This window comes from Mustela nivalis (assembly GCF_964662115.1).
Source record: "Mustela nivalis genome assembly, chromosome: X".
NCBI classification, from domain to species: Eukaryota; Metazoa; Chordata; class Mammalia; order Carnivora; family Mustelidae; genus Mustela; species Mustela nivalis.
The window spans coordinates 129,039,144-129,057,551 of NC_139040.1; the positions used below are offsets into that span (position 1 = coordinate 129,039,144).

Consider the following 18,408-nt stretch of genomic DNA (forward strand, 5'->3'; position numbering starts at 1 on the left):
ACCTGGCGATGCGGTGCCTTCCCTGGCCAAAGGGCTTAGGATCCTGGATTATTTGAGTGGGACCAGTGTGATGCGATCTCAGGGGTCCTGGTACAGGAGGAAGGGAGGCAGGTGCACAGCGTAGCTGACATGGGTTCCCTAACCCCAGGATAATCTGAGTATGACCCTGGGTTATCTGAATGGGTCCAGTGTGATTACAAGGTCCTTGTAAGGGACGGAGGGAGGCAGGAGAGTGAGAACCAAGGCAGCGAGGCTGGCTGAGGCTTTTCGGCTGGGCCTGAAGATAGAAAAAGTTTCCCCCACCAAGGAATCCAGATGCCTCTAGACTCTGGAAAAGGCCCGGAAACAAAGTCTCCCCGAGAGCCTTCCCAAAGGCACACAGCTGTGCCAACACCTTCATTTTCACATGGGCGCACCCCTTTTGGACCCCTGGACTCCAGAACTATAAGATACTCACTCTGTGTTGTTTTGAGGGACCAAAGCTCCGGGCAGCCACAGGAAAGGAAAACTGCAGCTCTGCGGTTCCCTGGTCCGCACCCCACACCCCCAACACAGTCGGCCGAGTATTTTGTGGGATTATCCCCATCGCCAAGGGCAGTGCCCAGACATCAGAAGAGCCCCTGAGATGGCCGTTTCCATCAATGCTTGTCCTTTACAAGCAGGACAGCTTACTGTTTCCTTGAGGAAACGAGCTGTGTCCATTCGAGGTCACTTGACTATAAGCAGGCAGAGCACGGCAGGGGACAGGGGACCGGACGGCACGGCACGCTAGGCTCTGCGGGGAGGGGCTCTGCAGAGAAGATGCTCTCCAAGGCCTGCAGAGAACGCGCCTGGAGGGACATGGGCAGCGGCTTGCTGGCAAGGAGCTCAGAGAGCCCAAGGGCCGGATCCCCTCAGACCATGCAGGAAGCACAGACACAGATGTAAAAGCAGATGCCTGGTTTCCCCCAAAGTCGTTCCCCACAGCTTTGAAACGCACTGAGCACAGCTGAGCAGCCCAGGTCTAATAACCACTGGATGTCAGGCTGGACAGAAAGGGAGAGAACGGACGTTCAGCTGCTTGAAAATACCTTCTCGGGCTTTAGACGAAGAACGAGATCAAGAGGGAAATGAAGAAAGTGGAAGGAGAAGGCAGATGTGTGGCCGGGAGAGAAGGCAGGAAAACGACGCGTGGTTAAGGCAGGCTGCAAATGCCCCTGAAACGTAAAAAATGGATTGCCACAGACAGAGGTTCAAGGGGTCCTGAAGCAAAGCTTCCCTTCATCATGCTGCCTTTCGATGACCACGACCCTGAATTCTGACCATTGCAGAATGAACTGTAGCCCGCGACGGAAGCCTGAACTCCTCGTACAAGATCTTTAAACGTCAGACACGGCATGTTTTTTTATGTACAGACGTCAGGGAAAATTCACACAAGAATTCATATTATAGTCTGCAGTTCCTATGACGGCCTCCACGAGAAGTCAAGAGCATCGCACTCCACCTTTTCAACAGGATAGTAAGGTAATTATCTGACAAATACCGTCACGCTCGCATCACGGGTATCCTATCAAAGAATAGGGAAGTTCAACGACTTTGCACTCATTTAGCCAAGCTGTCCATAGCGGAGTGACCTACGAGAGGAATCCCAACCTGTGACTTAGTCTGATGATCCGTCTGTGAGATCGAGCACACAGAACTTTCACCTGCTTATTCGTCTACCAGATCAGGCTCACGGCATCCCACCTGCTTATCCCTCTGCTCGATCACACGCACAAGGTGCACCTGTTTACGCTTCTACCAGAGCGAGATGATGGGATTTTCACCTGCTTGTCCAAACTCAGAGAATTTAAACTTGCTTATCCCTCTACTAGATCAGACTCACAGACTTTCATCTATGTGTCCTCCTACTGGGTCAAGCACACGGGATTTAAACTTGCTTATCCCTCCACTAGATCATGCTCACAGGATTTAAATTTCCTTATCCCTCTACTAGATCAGGCTCGTAGACTTTCACCTATGTGTCCTCCTACTAGGTCAAGCTCACAGGATTTAAGCTTGCATATCCCTCTCCTAGATCAATCTCACAGACTTTCATCTACCTGTCCTCCTACTGGGCCAAGCTCACAGGATTTAAACTTGCTTATCCCTCTCCTAGATCAAGCTCATAGACTTTCATCTACGTGTCCTCCTACTGGGCCAAGCTCACAGGATTTAAGCTTGCATATCCCTCTCCTAGATCAATCTCACAGACCTTCTTCATCTACGTGTCCTCCTACTGGGCCAAGCTCACAGGATTTAAGCTTGCTTATCCCTCTCCTAGATCAAGGTCACAGACTTTCATCTATGTGTCCTCCTATAGGGGTCAAGCTCACAGGATCTAAACTTGCTTATCCCTCTCCTAGATCAAGGTCACAGACTTTCATCTATGTGTCTTCCTACTGGGTCAAGCTCACAGGATTTAAACTTGCTTATTCATCTAGTAGATCAAGAGCAAAGACTACCATCTGTTTATTCTTTGAGATCAATCAAAGATTATGCACATGCAATCTTTCTACTAGATGAACCGGATGGTATTTTCACTTGCTTGTCCTACTGGATCAAACTCATAGATTTTTCATATTTATCCTTCTGTATGATTTAACTCATAGGAGATGCACATGCTTTCCTTTTACCAGATGAACCTCATGAAATTTTCACCCATTATTCTACTAGATTAAGCTCATGGAATTTAAAAAAAAATCTATTCTACGAGGTCAAACTCATAGACTTAACTCTGAGTCTTCTTCAAGTTCAAACTCATAGAATATTTGCTGACTATCCTTCTAGATTCATCTCATAGAATTTTTGTTTATCCACCTGTGGGATCAAGTTCAGAATATTTTCATGCTTCTATGAGATGAATATGTTCTTGTGTATCTTTCTAGATGCACACGACTGTCCTTCTAGATGTACCTCATAGAATTTTCAGATGGGTATTATTCTGCAGGATCAAGCTGATAAAGCACGCCACTGACTATCCTTCTACTAGATCAAGTTCACGGAACCTCACTCTACATTTATGAACAACAAAGGAAGTTTGCTATATAACATAAAGATGTTTATATTTATTGTCCCACTGGTTCACATAAATAAATCGGAAGGTAGACCCAAATACCACAATCATGAAAAAGAATCCTTTAAGAATGTATCATCCGGGTAGAAGGTGGTGTTGCAGATGGGATCCTGAAATGAAAGAGTGCATTCGTGGACCACGTGTAGCTCAGTGAAAGGCGATGTTCCAAGGTTAGTCTCTGGATAAGTAATCGTGGTTATGCAGAGAGTGAACACTGCAGGAAGCTGGGTGCAGGGGAAGCCGTAGCTACCTTTCATATCTCTGTGATTCTGTGAACCTGTATGGATTCCAAAGTACAAGCTATCCTAAACAGAGATGGTATTGTGTTCCCCCAGTTGACTAAGTACTTGGCATCCTCCACATGCCCTCAGGGAAAACGATATGAATTACTTCACAGGGCTTTATACGCAGTGTTTGTTTCATTTTTTAAAAGATTTTATTTATTTATTTGAGAGCGAGAGCAAGTGGTGGACAGGGGCACAGGGAAAGGGACAAGCAGACTCGGGGCTCAGCCGGGACTCGAATGCGGGTCTTGATTCCAAGACCTGAGCCAAAGTCATTGACTTTACTGTCTGAGCCACCCGGGTGCCCCATATGTACTGTTGCTAATGGCTCACGTTTAACTGATCACGTACTATGGGATATGTAGCAGGATATGCATTTCATTCACTAAATCCTTACATCCACCTCCCAAGGGCCCTACTATGTCTTCCCATCTATAGAAGCAAAGTTGGATGGCCTATGATATGCGTCTCATCTCATTAAATCATTACACCTACCCCGCAGGGTGGTGCTACCGTCACTGACCAATTTCTAGATGGGGGCTACCCATCCCTGCTCCTGAGGGGGCTGAGCAGAGTTACGGACTGAAGGTCACTGATCCGGTGAGTCAGGGCACACATACAAATCCAGCTTGGTGCCACGCTGGGGTCTGTGCATTTGCACGATTCCTCAATCCCCCTCACCTCTGCTGCAGGAGACAGTCGGCGCTGGCTCGCCTGTGTACCGCTGGAAGAGGACCACAGGTGGGCTGGATTTACATGTGCGGAAAGACAACTCTAAACCAAAGGCTTAAGAAACAACAGGGACACTGAGCACCTTCTTTTACCTTCTCAGCAGTCAACAGATGCATCTTCCATAAGGAAAAAGGCAGTGACCGAGGACAATCTCCCGGGGCTCCCCGGGTGACAGTAAAGGGACAGCAGCGACAAATCCACACGTGAGCGGGACTGAGATGGGCCAAACTTCCCCTTCTTGGCTAGAGCTCCCCTGTCTTAGACTAGGACTGCCATGAACACGGGGCACAGACATCTCTTCAGGATTCTGACTTCATTCCCTTTGGACACGTACCCGGAACTGGGACTGTGGGACCAAACGGAAGTTCTGTTTTGTTGTTGTTGTTTTTTGATTTTTTACCAGACACAGAACAATGAACACTGCTAATCGGGAGCAGAGAGTAGACTGGTGGCTGCCACCGGCAGGGGGCCGGGAAACTGCGGGGGTGGGGGGATACTGGTCAAAGGATACAAAGTTTCAGTTATGCAAGATGAATCAGTTCTGGGACCTAATGTGTAACAAGATGACTGCAGTTAAACACGCTACACTGTGTCATTGTATACATGACAGGAGTTGAGAACATATGTCTCAAGTGTTCTCAGCACAACAACAAAAGAAGAGACAAAAATGGTAACTTGTGAAGTGTTCGTTAAATTAACTACCGTGACTGTGGCGATCATTTCACAATGCATACATACACTCCAACATCAAATCGCGTATCTTAAATGTGTACAATTTTTATTACTTCTACTTTAGAAAAGCTGAAAAAACCAACAATGGAAATACTTGCTTTTCCTTCATAAATGAGACTCAGTCTTACCATAGTTTTTGCATCTCTGTTACCATTTCTACAAAGGCCTTTCCTCTTCTCTAGGCATGCGTGTACACACACACACACACACACACACACAAAACGCAGACACTGCCATAGAAATCCACAGGCTCATTGAAGGCACGTATCTATCAGGACTCAAACATCAGGGATCTGTTCTGCTCTAGGAGCTTTGCTGAGATCTTAGACCTCCAGGTGATGGCATCAACGTCTCTGAGACATAGAACTGCTTTGTCAACAAAACAACACTCCACCAAAGACCTCGAGAGATCACACCCTGACAGACATTCAAGATGCCCTAGAGAGTTCCAAGCCACAAACAGCTCCCCGACAGCATGTGGGTGCAGGGAAGGGGCTTACCTGTGCTCAGGTATGATGCTCAAAGCACCCTTGTGGAAGGCATGAGACTTCCTTGGCAGCCCGTGGGGTAAACCCCCCAAACCCAGCACCCCCCCCCCCCCCCGAGCCCATGCATGTACAGGATGCCAGGACCAGGGACCCTGTCATCCCCAACTATTTTTCGGAAGACACACCCTCCTAGTCCGGATGAGCTATTACACTGTCGGGAAAATACGGACCCCTAAGTCTCACATCGTACACTTCCGAATTTATATTCAGAAACCAGAGACATAGATCAATAAACAGAATCTTGCCCAACTTTCGAAAGCTGTAAAAGGAGTGTTTTTTTACAAGAATGGTAAAAGAAGAAAATACTTAAAAATTTTTTAGCAGATGATAAACACATCCGTGCGCACTCTCCCCAGGGAACAACATGTTTGATAAAGTACGATCACACATTTCCAGGCATGTGTTCATGAGCAAATATCCTTACTCGTCAGATGGTGGAACTCAAAGGCGCATTCCTCCTGCCGTGTTCCCTGAGAAGGGCCGTGTGCCAGAGGCACCCAGCGGGCTTCAAAAGGACAGCACACACTGCTCCCTTCCCGGGAACTGCTCACAGACGCTCCAGCGCCGAGCGCCGTGATTTATGAAGCAATGAGTTACAACGACCAGGAGTCATGATGGAGTGCCCTGGGTTCCAGGAACAATTCAAGCTCCTGGCAGATGTTAACTCATTCCCTCCCCACTGCCTTCGGCCACACAGGTCCCCCATCTCACAGCTGGCAAATCTCTGCCCAAGGTGATGGGGCAAGTAAGCAACAGCACCAGCTCCAGCTCCAGAATCGGGGCTCCCAAACCCTAGCTTTTCCTGATTCTCAGAATCCCACAGGGAACGCAACGCTGTACAGACACGGATCTCACTCCCCGGAAACGCCACGTTCTCAAGGACAGCTCACAGATCCTTCTGACCGGGAGTCAACAGCGCATGGGGGGCTCCCCCAGAATGCCGGCCCTGACTCAACAGAGGCTTGATTTGGGCTGTGAGGGAGAACTAGGCACAGGAAAGTTGGAAGCAGCTGATAGGACAAAAATAGACCAACCTGGTAAGAAATCTGGATTTTTTTTTTTCCCCTGAAAATGGGTGAGCAGAGAAAAGGAGCAAAGTCTAAATTTAAAATCTGACCAAGGAATTGTCAAATAATTGTCAAAGTCACCCGTCTCACATCTAGATGGCGCTTTGCCATGATGGGAAGTCACCGAGGTAGGAAGGCTGAGCCTATCAGTCTCTCCAGGCAAGTGCAGAGAAAATTCTACATTTCCTATGAGACTTGTGAGGAACAGCTGCTTCCGAACCAGGCTTCGATTTCTGTCCTTTCTAATGCCGCCACCTGTCAGGTCAAATCACTTCCAGTGGCGAGAGCATATGCCACTCATTCTTGTGCTGGATCTGGGCATACAGCTTTAGGCAATGCTCTTGTGGCCATTTTTCTCCTGCTGGGCATCTCCCTGTCTGCACAACACGGCTTCTCTGGATGGATGTGAGCCTCAGGGATGTGTAGGAAGGGTGCCGTCTGCATTCAACGCTTTCTCACCCAAGAGGCTAGACTTTACTCTCTCCTTCATTAATCCAACCCAGTCGCGAGAGATGATAGGATAAGGATCTGCATTCTATCAACCTATGCTGAGGGCAAAATAAAGACCGAACAGTGTCCGGATGTCTGTGCTCCAAGGAGGGGCAAAACACTGGAAAACACCCTTAAAATGAACTGACACACTTTGAAGAGGAACTCCTTCAGGAACATGACATCCATCTGCTAAATCATCTGCGTAGGTGTTGGTCAACATCTCTCAAGTGCTGTGTAACTCGTTTCCCAACACTCATCTCTGGTGTCCTAGCTTGAGGCATCACATCAAGGAATGAGTGTGGCTGTGTTTCAATAAAACTTTATTCACAAAATCAGGCTTCACGCTCCATTTGTGGAACCCTAACGTCACAGCTGGCTAAGCCCTGAATTTAGGTTGTGCGGTCCAGTGAGTGCATCAACCAACCTTATTCCGCCATGGTAAATCCTACAGTATTGAGAGGAAATGTCAAAGAGGCTTCTATGAACAATGCGTTTCGTCACTCACTCAACTCAACACCTTCTTTGTTTCTCCCGCGAGAAGAAAACTAAAGCACATACCTTGGCCGAAAATGTAAAGTGAACCACATCACACCTTGGTTCAGCTAAGTCTCACGTTAGTGCCCCAGGAAACAGCTCAACCTGTCTAGCCTTCTAGAAAGTTCTATGTCTGGATGTTTGCTTTCCCGGATGTCTCCCAAACCCCAAATGATGCTACACATCCTTGAAAGCCCGGACAACATGATGCCCCTTCTACTGAATTAAGCCTCCTACAACCACCACTGCAGGTGACATTTTCCTACTGTCCACCTCCTTGTGGTATTTCCAGTTGTTTGTTGATGGGATGCCTGACAACCATGATGATCAATTTGGTGCACCTCTCATCATCCCAGCATGACCACAATCTTGAAAACAAACTGTCTAACTCAGTCCTTACTCAATAGACCTCCACAGCATCATCCTTTCCAAATTTTAGTGGCCAATCTATATCTTCAATGAATGAAATAATGGATGAATCACTTGTTTGTCCGTTGATATTGCTAGGACTTTTCACTTCTCTCATCAACTACATTCCAAACGTTCTCTCCTCCAGAGTTTTACTACACTCAGAAGAGAACCTCACACCACGTGTTATCCAGGAAAAGGAGCTCATTACCACGAAATTTCTCAACTCCACCCGCCCAGACCTTGGTTATTATACCATGACATATCTTTCCCAGCACTTTGCCGCCGTGCAGCCTTAGCCTTCTTCTGCACTGACCGTGCTAGACCACATCACTTCCATCTGCTCCGGCTCAAAAGTGAGTAAATCAAACACGCATCATCCAGCCATGAATCTCACCACCTGATATGGGTTCTGTAACCATGGGCCCAAGCTGCCGTATTTTACTTCATGGTATCTACAGCCATAAGTTCTGCCAAATGAAAGCAGCTCATGAAATCCTTCTATCATGGGACTAAGATGCTAAGCATTCTGCAGGTCTCTTCCCTGCTTAGGGAGACAGTCCCAATCATGCCACATCATGGCACTGCAATGTTCAGGGTGCTTGCTAACCTTGTCCTGTCTACGTTTCTGATGACCGGCTCTGATCATGCAGTGCACCATTGCCCGTCATATCCTTGCCCAAACTCCACCTCTCACATAAACTCTGACACGAGTTGACACCTCCTCAGTAAGACACCAGGCATCAATGAAAAATGGATCTGTTTTCCATAAATCTCAATCCTCTTAGGAAGTTGACCTTCTCAGGGATGCCTTGTGTTAGCTCTCTATGAAAGTTCACCCCGGATCATCACACAGGCTCCAACCTTTCCCATGACCAAGTCCTGCTTACAACAGCCTGCCTCCAGGCACAGACAAATTTCTCAAAAGAATGTGAGGACTTTTCCCCCTCACCCCCCATTTCCATCCATCTGGCTTCTGCCCCCCACCTCTCCACTAAAAATATACTTGTGAGCACCATGTGGTAATGAATGCAATGGACACGTGTCCCCATCTTACTGGCCTTTGTAGCGCCGTACACCATTCATGCTGTTCCCTGAATCTCATCATCTCCTCGTTCTCTTCTTAGGTCCCAAATCACTCTGTCAACATTGCCTTTACGGTATCGTCATTGTCCACCTCACCCTTTAGGGAAGAGTTCCTCAGGGCATGCTCCTTGACTCTCCTCTTGCACCAAACAATCTCATACACCGCCCCACCTGCCAACCCACTATGGGTCTCTGCCCATGAGTCTTAATTCATCAAGAGATCCTCCATCCGTCTACACAACCACTCAAGCCGAAAACACAGGACACATCATGGATGTCTTGCCTTCTCTCCAATCAACCACCATCAGCCCTGGAGTTACCAAGGTCTTCCAGATCCGTCTTCATGTACTTCATTCACTTCATGAAGTATGTGTCCTTCAAACCCAAGCTCAAGTGTTTTTTTCTCCACTTATGCACTCAGTCAGAAGTAACTTCTGAAACCATGAGGCACTGTTGTAGTTCCTGCAGCTATAGAAGTGCGTAAATGACACTTATGTTGTCACAGATACTGTGCCTTTGTGGATGACAGGAACCCCTTGCACGCACTGAGCGCATCTGCCAGCACTTTACAGGCACTGAGTTGTTAATCCTCACCAAATTTCTTCATGATAGTCCTCTAACAACAGTCCTATTCCTCCAGGTCTAAAGAGGAGGGACCGACACTCAGTCATTCCTCAGTTTACCCTTACTCGCACACCTCTACCCTGTCCTTATACTGGATTCGGGTGATGTGATATTCTTCTCATGCAATTTTTACTACCCGAATGACAATGGTTATTTCTAACACGTTCCTACTGGACATGTGACTTGGATGTGGGGGACCTCAGGGGCCACATCACCCGACACTCCCGGTTTACTCTTCCACCTCTAGCAACACGTTGCTGCTCTTGGGCTAACCATAAGCATCTCCCTCCCATCTAGAGCAAATTCCTCACTTTTCCTCTCCTTGCCGACACTTCAACGCACCAGCCTGCAGAAGGTCATCTCCCCCTGGGAGGGTCTCAGAAGTCCAGGTTAAGCTGACTACCTCTAACTGCTGGTTCCTGAGAGTTCCCTTCACAGTCTATTACTCTGAAACTATCTCTGTAGATGTGCATCTCAACATTAGCACATGAGCTACAAGAGCTCAGGGAGCCCATCTCCTTGGCCTTCACGCCCTAGACGCGAGCCCCCTGCCTGGCGTACGGTACGGAGTCAATAAATGAGTGCTGGTTACGGAATGGAACGGAACGAGCGCACTCAGAAAGGAAGACCGCGGGCGATCCTCTTTCAGAGGTGAAAAGGCTGCGGATGCCTCCCGGCACAATAAACACCCACACCAGCAAGACGGGGGCCGCTTTGCCTACTCTGGGGAAGCTGATGAAAATATCTGTCGGAATCTGAAGTCAGAACCTGCACGTTACATAACCACCGTCTAATAAACTCCCAGACCCTGTTGCTGTTGACTTTAGTTGTTGTTGTTCTCCAACAAAAGCAGCAACGGTTCTCTGAAGGTTGTGTTGCTGCATGAGGACACGGCACGCCGAATTCAGGGAGTGTAAGAAGCAGCTCATAAGCCGTACAGGCAGGAGCCCAACTGGTTGTTGGAATCCGCACTGAAGGTCAAGGAGACAGGCCAGGGGTGTCAGGGCCTCAGACATTGGCGTCCGGGAATTCGGAAAATCTTTTCCTACATGTGCAGAAAGTCTACGTTTGTGAACAGCTCAGGAAAATAGAATTTCCAGCACCCCCACGCTTCCACAGAGGCCGTCCATAGAGTTAATTTATCCGTTCCATTGACATTTATTCCGTGCCTTCAGGCAGAGTAAAAGGGAGGCGGGGGAGAGCCTCCTTCAGGGTGACCTTGACTGGAGAGAGGAATGGAAATGAAGCCAGAGCTTGTCTAAACTGTTCTCTTCCTGACACTACAGGGAGCTCTCTGCTCTGAAAAAGAGGCTGGAAACTCTAAACTTGACTGTAAGAAAATCTTAGGGAAGTTATTCTGGTTCCTGGGAAAGGAGGGTATTTTAGGAGAAAGGCGGGGAGGTACTCAGGTCTGGTACCAGCAGTCGGAGGAAGAGAAATCTGGGGCATCTCCACTCTTCGTTCAGCAAGTGTCTACGGAACACCTACCAGGTGCTTATTGCAGCAAAGACACAGACACGTGAATAAGGCACCCCAGATCTCCGCTCCCATGGGATCTACCTTATAAGGAGGGAGACAGATCACGAGCACATAAATCATAAACAGACAGCATACCAGACACGCAATCAAGTATACTAAGGAGGTGTGCTGGGTTCTGGCTGAGGGACCCAGAGGGGTCTCACAGAGGCATCATGGGGATGAATGACCCAATCCATGTAAAGACCAAGAGATGAGCCTCCCGCAGAAGGAACTGCCAGTGGAAAGGCCCTAAGGTGGAAACAAGCTTAAAATCTTGGGGGACCCCAGAAAAAAACCAGAAAGTCCCGAGGAAGATAAAGCAGCTCTGGGTCATGTCAGTGCTGTGTATCATCAAGATGCAGACTTCACACTTTGCTCTGAGCGTGGGGATAGAGTGTTTTAAGAAAGGAGGAAAAGCCTCAACAAACAGAGAAGGCAGAGATTGGAGTGATGTGTCCACAGGCAAAGGAAAGCCAAAGCCTGCCAGAGACCACCAGAAGGCAAGGAGAGATTCTCCAATAAAGCCTTCAGAAGGAGCATGGTCCCGCTGAGCCCTGATTTAGGACTTCTGGCGTCCGGAAGTGAGAGAGAGAGAGAGTAACTCGCTGCTTGGAAGCCATCCACTTTGTGGCCGCCCTAGGAGACGCAACACAGTACAGTGACCGTGCACACGTACTAAAGTTCAGCCAGTGCCGGGGGGAGAGGGAATCGACAACAAAGAAGCACCCGGCAGACCATCTGGGCCAATGACCAGGCGGTGCTGCTGGCCTGGAGGAGGCTGTAATGGTTGGCAGTGAGACAACGGGGTCGATGGCAGGTATGCTTAGAAGATTAAGTTTACAGGACATGCTGTTGGAGTCTGAGGTACAGAGAAGGTCACAGAAAGAGGCTTTGGGAGTTCCAAGAACCCAGGGGGTTGGATCACTGAGTGAAGACAGGTCCAAATCAATGAGAGGGGTTAGCCCATGAGACACGTGGTCTTGGGGAAGGAGATCTCTAGAGCAGAGTTGCTCGTTAGGATGTGTCTACATCCTGTCCCACGTCACCCATATCCCACGTCATGCGGGCAGCCAGATGGAGGAGTCCGGGGTTCCCAGCCAGGGTCAAGGCTGGCTGTGGGGGTCACCAGCACTCCAAATGGCACTTGAGGTCATGCCTTTGGATGCGATCATAGAGTGTGAGTGTGTAAGTAAGGAAGTGAGGGAATTCAGGAAAGAGCCCCAGAGGTCTCCACCTTGGAGAGGCAGGCCAGTGGAGGAGGAAAAGCGAAATCTGGGTTCCAAGACTTTGCTTACGCCTATCACTACAAGAAGGGCTCTGTGGGCTTCAGATGTTGACTTAGACACCAGGTGACGTAGCCTGGGGCCAGCTGCTCCCTCCACAAGAGAACCCCTGTTTATGGGACGATTGTCTTGAGCCCTGGTCCCGGTGAGGGTGCAGAAGCAAGACAGCCTTGTGAGGATTACTTCACCACAGACCCAACCCTTTCCCAGGGTGCAGGTTCACAAACGGGAGAGCCATGACCTCTGTGTCCCAGAGACAGTACAAATTCGCACAGAGATCGTAAATCCTCTGTTCCTTCAAAGCCCTGATTCCTAATCCCCACTCTCAAATGAGCAATGTGCACATTTTTAATACTTCAACAGCCCTGCTGGAATCCTTACATTTAACTGCTATACGTTGGTCACAGGCCAATGTAAACGTTCTGGCATTTTTGTTGATCACTTATTTATCTTGCTCTTGGCAAAAATCCTAACAGCTCAGTATGGGAACCCTGTCAGATTAAGCAGAAACACTAACGGAGCCCACGCTTCCTGAAATCTCAGGAGGGAAGCGGATTGTTACTAGGTGAATATGGCTAGGTGTATACGGCCGACCCAATCATTGAGAACATGTGGACCGTCAGAGGAAAATGGATTTAGGAGGCTCTCAGAAGTCCGTGTATCGGGAGCTGTTAGGATGAAGACGCTTCCAAGACTGCTACGATTTCACTAGCGTCGTATTCAAAACCCACACTGGACCCTACTTCTATCGTTCAATTTCCTTTGACATCACAGCCTTTGACCAACTCGGTTTACCCTTCTCTAAATTCAGTCAGGAGATTCATGCTGACTGCAGACACATTTCCTAAATGTTTAAATTTTTTAAAAAACATGAGAGAAAGCATTAATGGTGTCACAATTCCCTCACCTGTATCATATTATTTTTTCTTTAACATGAAGACGACCGCAGGGATCTCCTGTCCCTATGATTAAAAAGAAGATGGGGTTGAATTCTAGAGAAGGATGATTTAAGTGTATCCATTCTATCCAACTCACCCGCAGACTTCGTCAGGGACGTAGATGTGCCTGGGTAAAATGGTAGAAGCACTTGCCCACACACTAACGATCTTCCTGAGAGGTCTGGATTAAGACTAAAAATCATTAACCGCTCAGAAAAAAAGATGCTCTTTTGACCAGCGAGTTTCAACAGCGTGAGTCCTCTGTGTCCAAGGGTGCTGGGGTTTCCAGCTCTACAAAACGAGACGTGACATCGACCAGAGTCTCCGGATCGTCTCCGACCGCTGGAAGGAAACCACAGCTTCCTTTCGGGGCAGCATATTTTAACAATGTTGCGCTGTGAGCTTGACTCCAACTCAATGTGACAAAGGGATAATGCTTAGCTACAGAGATATTAATACAGTGTCACGTACTAGAGGTATTTCCAGCACTCAAGTAAAATAGCGAAACACTGCTCACACGCCCAATAGGGTTCTTCCAAAAAAAGAAAATCGGGCAGAGGCTCCTGACGTGCTGTTCGGGCTCTGCGATGACCTTGGTTTGGGACCGTCCTTCCGGACCCTTGACATTCTCTTTCTGACCGACCCCACTGATGCCTTCAAGAGAGTCAAGCATCGTAGTCAAATGCTAATTGGATTTTCCTTCTCATGTATACCGCATTCCGAGATCCATCCACCGCTGGCCCTCTGGTCATCTTTGTGAATGGAGGCTCTAAGCCCTCATGTATGTGACTTTCTGAAATCACGGATTACTTTGTATCCAAAGTATTGGATACAAAGTATTGTATCCACGCATTCCTGTGTCTCACTGGCAGCTGTTAACCTACTTTGGAATGTCCTTTGGGGGAAGAGTGAATGAAAGGCTGGACGTGAGCACGAGGCACAACCTGTAAGTCCACCTTGAGAGACGCTGTCGTCACTAAATAAGGTACAAAAACTCTGTCCACAGAGGCCACGACCTCACCCACATCCGGCCATACACCTAATCTTAACATATAGGAATCCACGTTTCCACTTCTCCCTACACTAAAATGACACGATGGAAGGAGGGGGCAGGAGGGGGGTTGGCCGAAAGCTTGGCTACTGGGGCCGGTCAATCCTGGGCTGATGAAACCGAGTGGTCCGTCCACCTGACCCACGTCCAACAGCATTTGGGGGCCGGGCCCTGGTGAGCCAACAGGGGCAGGCAAAGGAGAGGCGTGCACATCCTCTGAGGGTCAACCTGACCAGCACTCAGCAGGGATCCTTCTGTCTGGGGTTCCAGGGAACTGAATGTGGAAACAGTGTCCCTGACCCCAAGGCCTCAGAAGAGGATGGCAGACACACGCAGAGAGGGGTAAACAGAAGTGCAAGGTGTGCACGTTTGGGACAGATGACACACTTCCCCTCCCCGCCTCTCTGCCTCGCTGTCTGTGATACAGCCGTGTCCAGCTTCTTTGCACACCCAGGACCAGAGTGCGTGAACGCTGGCAGAGCTAAAAGCAGAACAAGACAGGAGGCACGCTCTTGTGGCTAACTCCCTCCAGCCTTGCCAACTTGGCAAACATTTCCAGGGTCCCAGGGCCTCCTGATGCTCTCCTGGCTGGACACACCACTATTTCTTGTGCCTAAATACTAACGCCCTTCCTAAATTCTGTGGTCTAGGCTTCCCGCTACGCACCCAGCCAGCCACGAGCAAACCCTGAGTTCCTTCAGGGCACAGACCAGGTTTTATATTTATTGATGCCTCAAGCCCAGGGCCCGATGCACAGCCACATCAATATTTCCGAACCAATTAATGGACCCAAGCATCCTACTTATTATCCTTTTATATCTTTGGACATCAACTCAGATTCCCAGCATCCCTGGGAATCTTTGATACACCCATATAAGAGACTGTTTCACCTTACATTAGGGAAATTTTAGTCACCTGCTTTCCCGTGTCGTCTGATGGAGGTGGTCCCCACCCGCTGGGACATGATGGTTCACCACGGTCACCTCCACTCAACCTGTCCTACCGACCAAAAATCCACACCCACCACAGATTCAGGGGAGTGTCCTAACCCTTAGCACGGATATGCCCCTTTGGGCCTCTCCTCTAAGTCTGTGAAAAGAGTCACATTTTATCTAAATGAGACAGGTATATCTTGACTTCACCAAGACAGATGTGCACGCTACCAGCCATCTGGAGGTCAGCAGCTGGGTTGGGTCTACTTTGGATTAGCTCATATTCCCAGTGAGTAGTGTGACTGGTCACGGTGGTGGCTTATCTGAGGCTGTGTCAGGAATGAGGCATGAGGCCAAAACACCCCTGCACACCCAGGTGGGGAGAATCATCATCCCCCAAAGAGGGGCACATTCTCATTCCCCAGAACCAGGGCCGATGCGACCGTCCACAACAAAAGGAAGCCTGCGGAGGTGATGAGCATCCTGAGATGGGAGGATCAGTTGCACGATCTGGATGGGACAAAGAGAAACACAGCGGTCCTTCAGGAACCATCTGTCACAGTGAGCGAGTGAAGGAGATGGCCTTATGGAATCAGAGGTCAGAGAGAGAGGAAGGGAGGTCTGGAGATTTTTCCATTGTTGGCTTTAAAGATGCAAGAAGCGGTCATTAGCCAAAGAACACAGGTGGCCTCCGGAAGCTGGAGGAGACAAGACAACAGATGCTTCCCCAGAGCCCGCAGAAAGACACAGCCCTGCTGTCACCCTGATTTTAGACCAGTGAGACCCATCTCAGACTTTGGACCTCCAGAAGAGTAACTTTAAGAAACTGTGTTAAGCCGGAAGTCTGTGTTATTTTGTTATAGCAGCAACAGGGAACTAATACACGAGCTTATTGTTTTAACCAGCTATCCAGTAGAGAGGCTGCATTTACTGTAAGAGAAAATGCCCTCATTCTAATGTCTCAGCTGAGAACTTGTGCTTTTTTTTTTTTTTTAAATTTTATTTATTTATTTGACAGAGAGTGAGAGAGAGCACAAGCAGGCAGAGCAGCAGGCAGAGGGAGAGGGAGAAGCAGGCACCTTGCCAAGCAAGGAGCCCGACATGGGGTTTGATCCTAGGACCCTGGGATCATGACCTGAGCCGAAGACAGTTGCCTAAACAACTGAGCCACCCAGGCACCCCGAGAACTTGTGCTTTTAACCTCCGTGGGGACCATAATGGAAACGGGACCTGGTCACTTTCCTGTTCAGTGCCTGCAGTGCAGTAAAGTCCGTATATCGGAAAGGAGCCGACAATGTCAAAGCTCAAAGGTCCAAGCAAAGGCGCCCAACCTGTGAGCTGGGAAGCCAGAGCTGGCCGACATTGGCGCTTCCCGCCTTCACAGATTCCTCACCTTTATAGATGCCGTTACTGCCTCCGTGGACTTCTCCCTTGGTGCTCACCTCCTCCACGTGGGCTCCTTGGTCCGACGTGAAGTAGACGAGTGTGTTATTAGCCAGTTTCAACTCCTCCAGGACATCCAAGATCTGCCCTAAAGGAGAGAAATGTTCCATTTTTACACAGTTTCATTTTTACACAAGAAAAGGAGATCACTTGCTGTCATCCGCTCCTCTGAAGATGGGAAGGGGATTCTCCCGTACGCGCGGCAGCGGTCCCACACTCATCCCATTGGGGGACGCCATGCAATCAGAAGGCCCACCTGCGGCAGGGTTCTCAGAAGGTCTAGTCACTGAACCAGTGTCACCTATAACCATCATGTGAAACTCTAGGCACCATGCAGTGGTTCTGTACAGAGACACGAGAAAGCATTCTGGAAGCACCAGGCCCTGAGGTCATGCCCTGCTGAGCGGAAGGTGTGACGGTCTTCAGGACATAAAGAAATGTACCAATTGCTCGTAGTCTGTGCAGAACACCAAACCATCAATGTTCTTCTATTTTTCAATGATTTACTTATTTATTTTTGAGAGACAGTGAGAGAAAGTGGGGGTCGGGGAACGGGGAAGAGGGAGGGAGAGAATCCCAAATGGACTCCACGGGAAGCACAGAGCTTGACGCTGGGCCCCATCTCACCCCTGAGATCACGACCTGAGCCGAAACCAAGAGTCAGACACTTGACCAATTCTGCCACCCAAGTGCCCCAACGTTCTTATATGAACAAAGATGTCTATAAATATTGTATGATGAACGCCCTCTTTTGATAACTGCAGTAGATACTCGTAGATACAGTAGAACTATCCATTCCGAGTACCAGTGTTCCTTACACTTTCCTTTTTCTTGTCCTCATCGTCCTCCCCACACCAGAGATCATACACTACCACGCCCCCACAGCAACGCTTCAACAGAACCACAGTTCTGACCAAAGCAGTAAGAGCAACAGGGACCACCTACTCTTTGCTCTTTGCTCTCGAACCCCTTTATGACACACTCTCTTATTCAGAACACCTGAAACCCTAGGAGTAAACGCTGTAGGCTCCCCTTCTCCGATGGGAACTACAGGGCTCTGTAAGGACTGTGACCTGCTGAAGCTCACACTAAGTTAGGACGTTGAAAAGCCCAGATAAGGGTTAAAACTGCTTCCAAAGGCCAGACCCACAAACCTTACATACTTAAGCGGATGGGCTCGATGCAATTCTACAAGAGGGGAAGGTAGAGATGCCTACTGAAATTCTCCTGGACAAAATGCTAGGACAGCTGCTTCTCTTCAAATTCATACAGGACAAAGGGAAGGAAGGCTGGGGTACAGACTAAACAAGGGTAGGCATGACTTCACGGCTGTTCCATGCACATGAGGGATGCGTGCAAGTTTACTGTACTTTTCTGCCTACTCCTGTTTATGTCTACATTTTCCATGAGAAAGAAACAGAAGCTGCTTGGAGACAGAAGGGGCTGAAATACGGCCTGTCCGATTAGGACGCTGTGGTCGGCAGTCACATCAGCAGTAAAAGACGGTCAAAGTAGAGGAACCCCATCTGTGATCTCCACAGAGAGCCGTACACTCCAGCTTAACTTCGTAAGTTAACGCATGCACTTGGACTCTGACTGCGGTATTACGGTCTGACTCCACTTCTGATGTTTGACTGGGAAG

General features: G+C 48.7%; 1 protein-coding gene across 7 annotated transcripts in view; it reads right to left on the reverse strand.

Annotated features, from left to right (window-relative positions):
* Positions 1 to 18,408, reverse strand: part of LOC309856265 (steryl-sulfatase-like) — a 430,475-nt gene that overhangs the window by 303,019 nt on the left and 109,048 nt on the right. For all 7 annotated transcript variants that reach the window (XM_082717185.1, XM_082717186.1, XM_082717184.1 and 4 more), the window contains one exon: positions 16,717 to 16,854. In XM_082717185.1, coding sequence (XP_082573311.1) covers positions 16,717 to 16,854 — 138 coding nt within the window. The remainder of the gene's footprint in view (positions 1 to 16,716; positions 16,855 to 18,408) is intronic.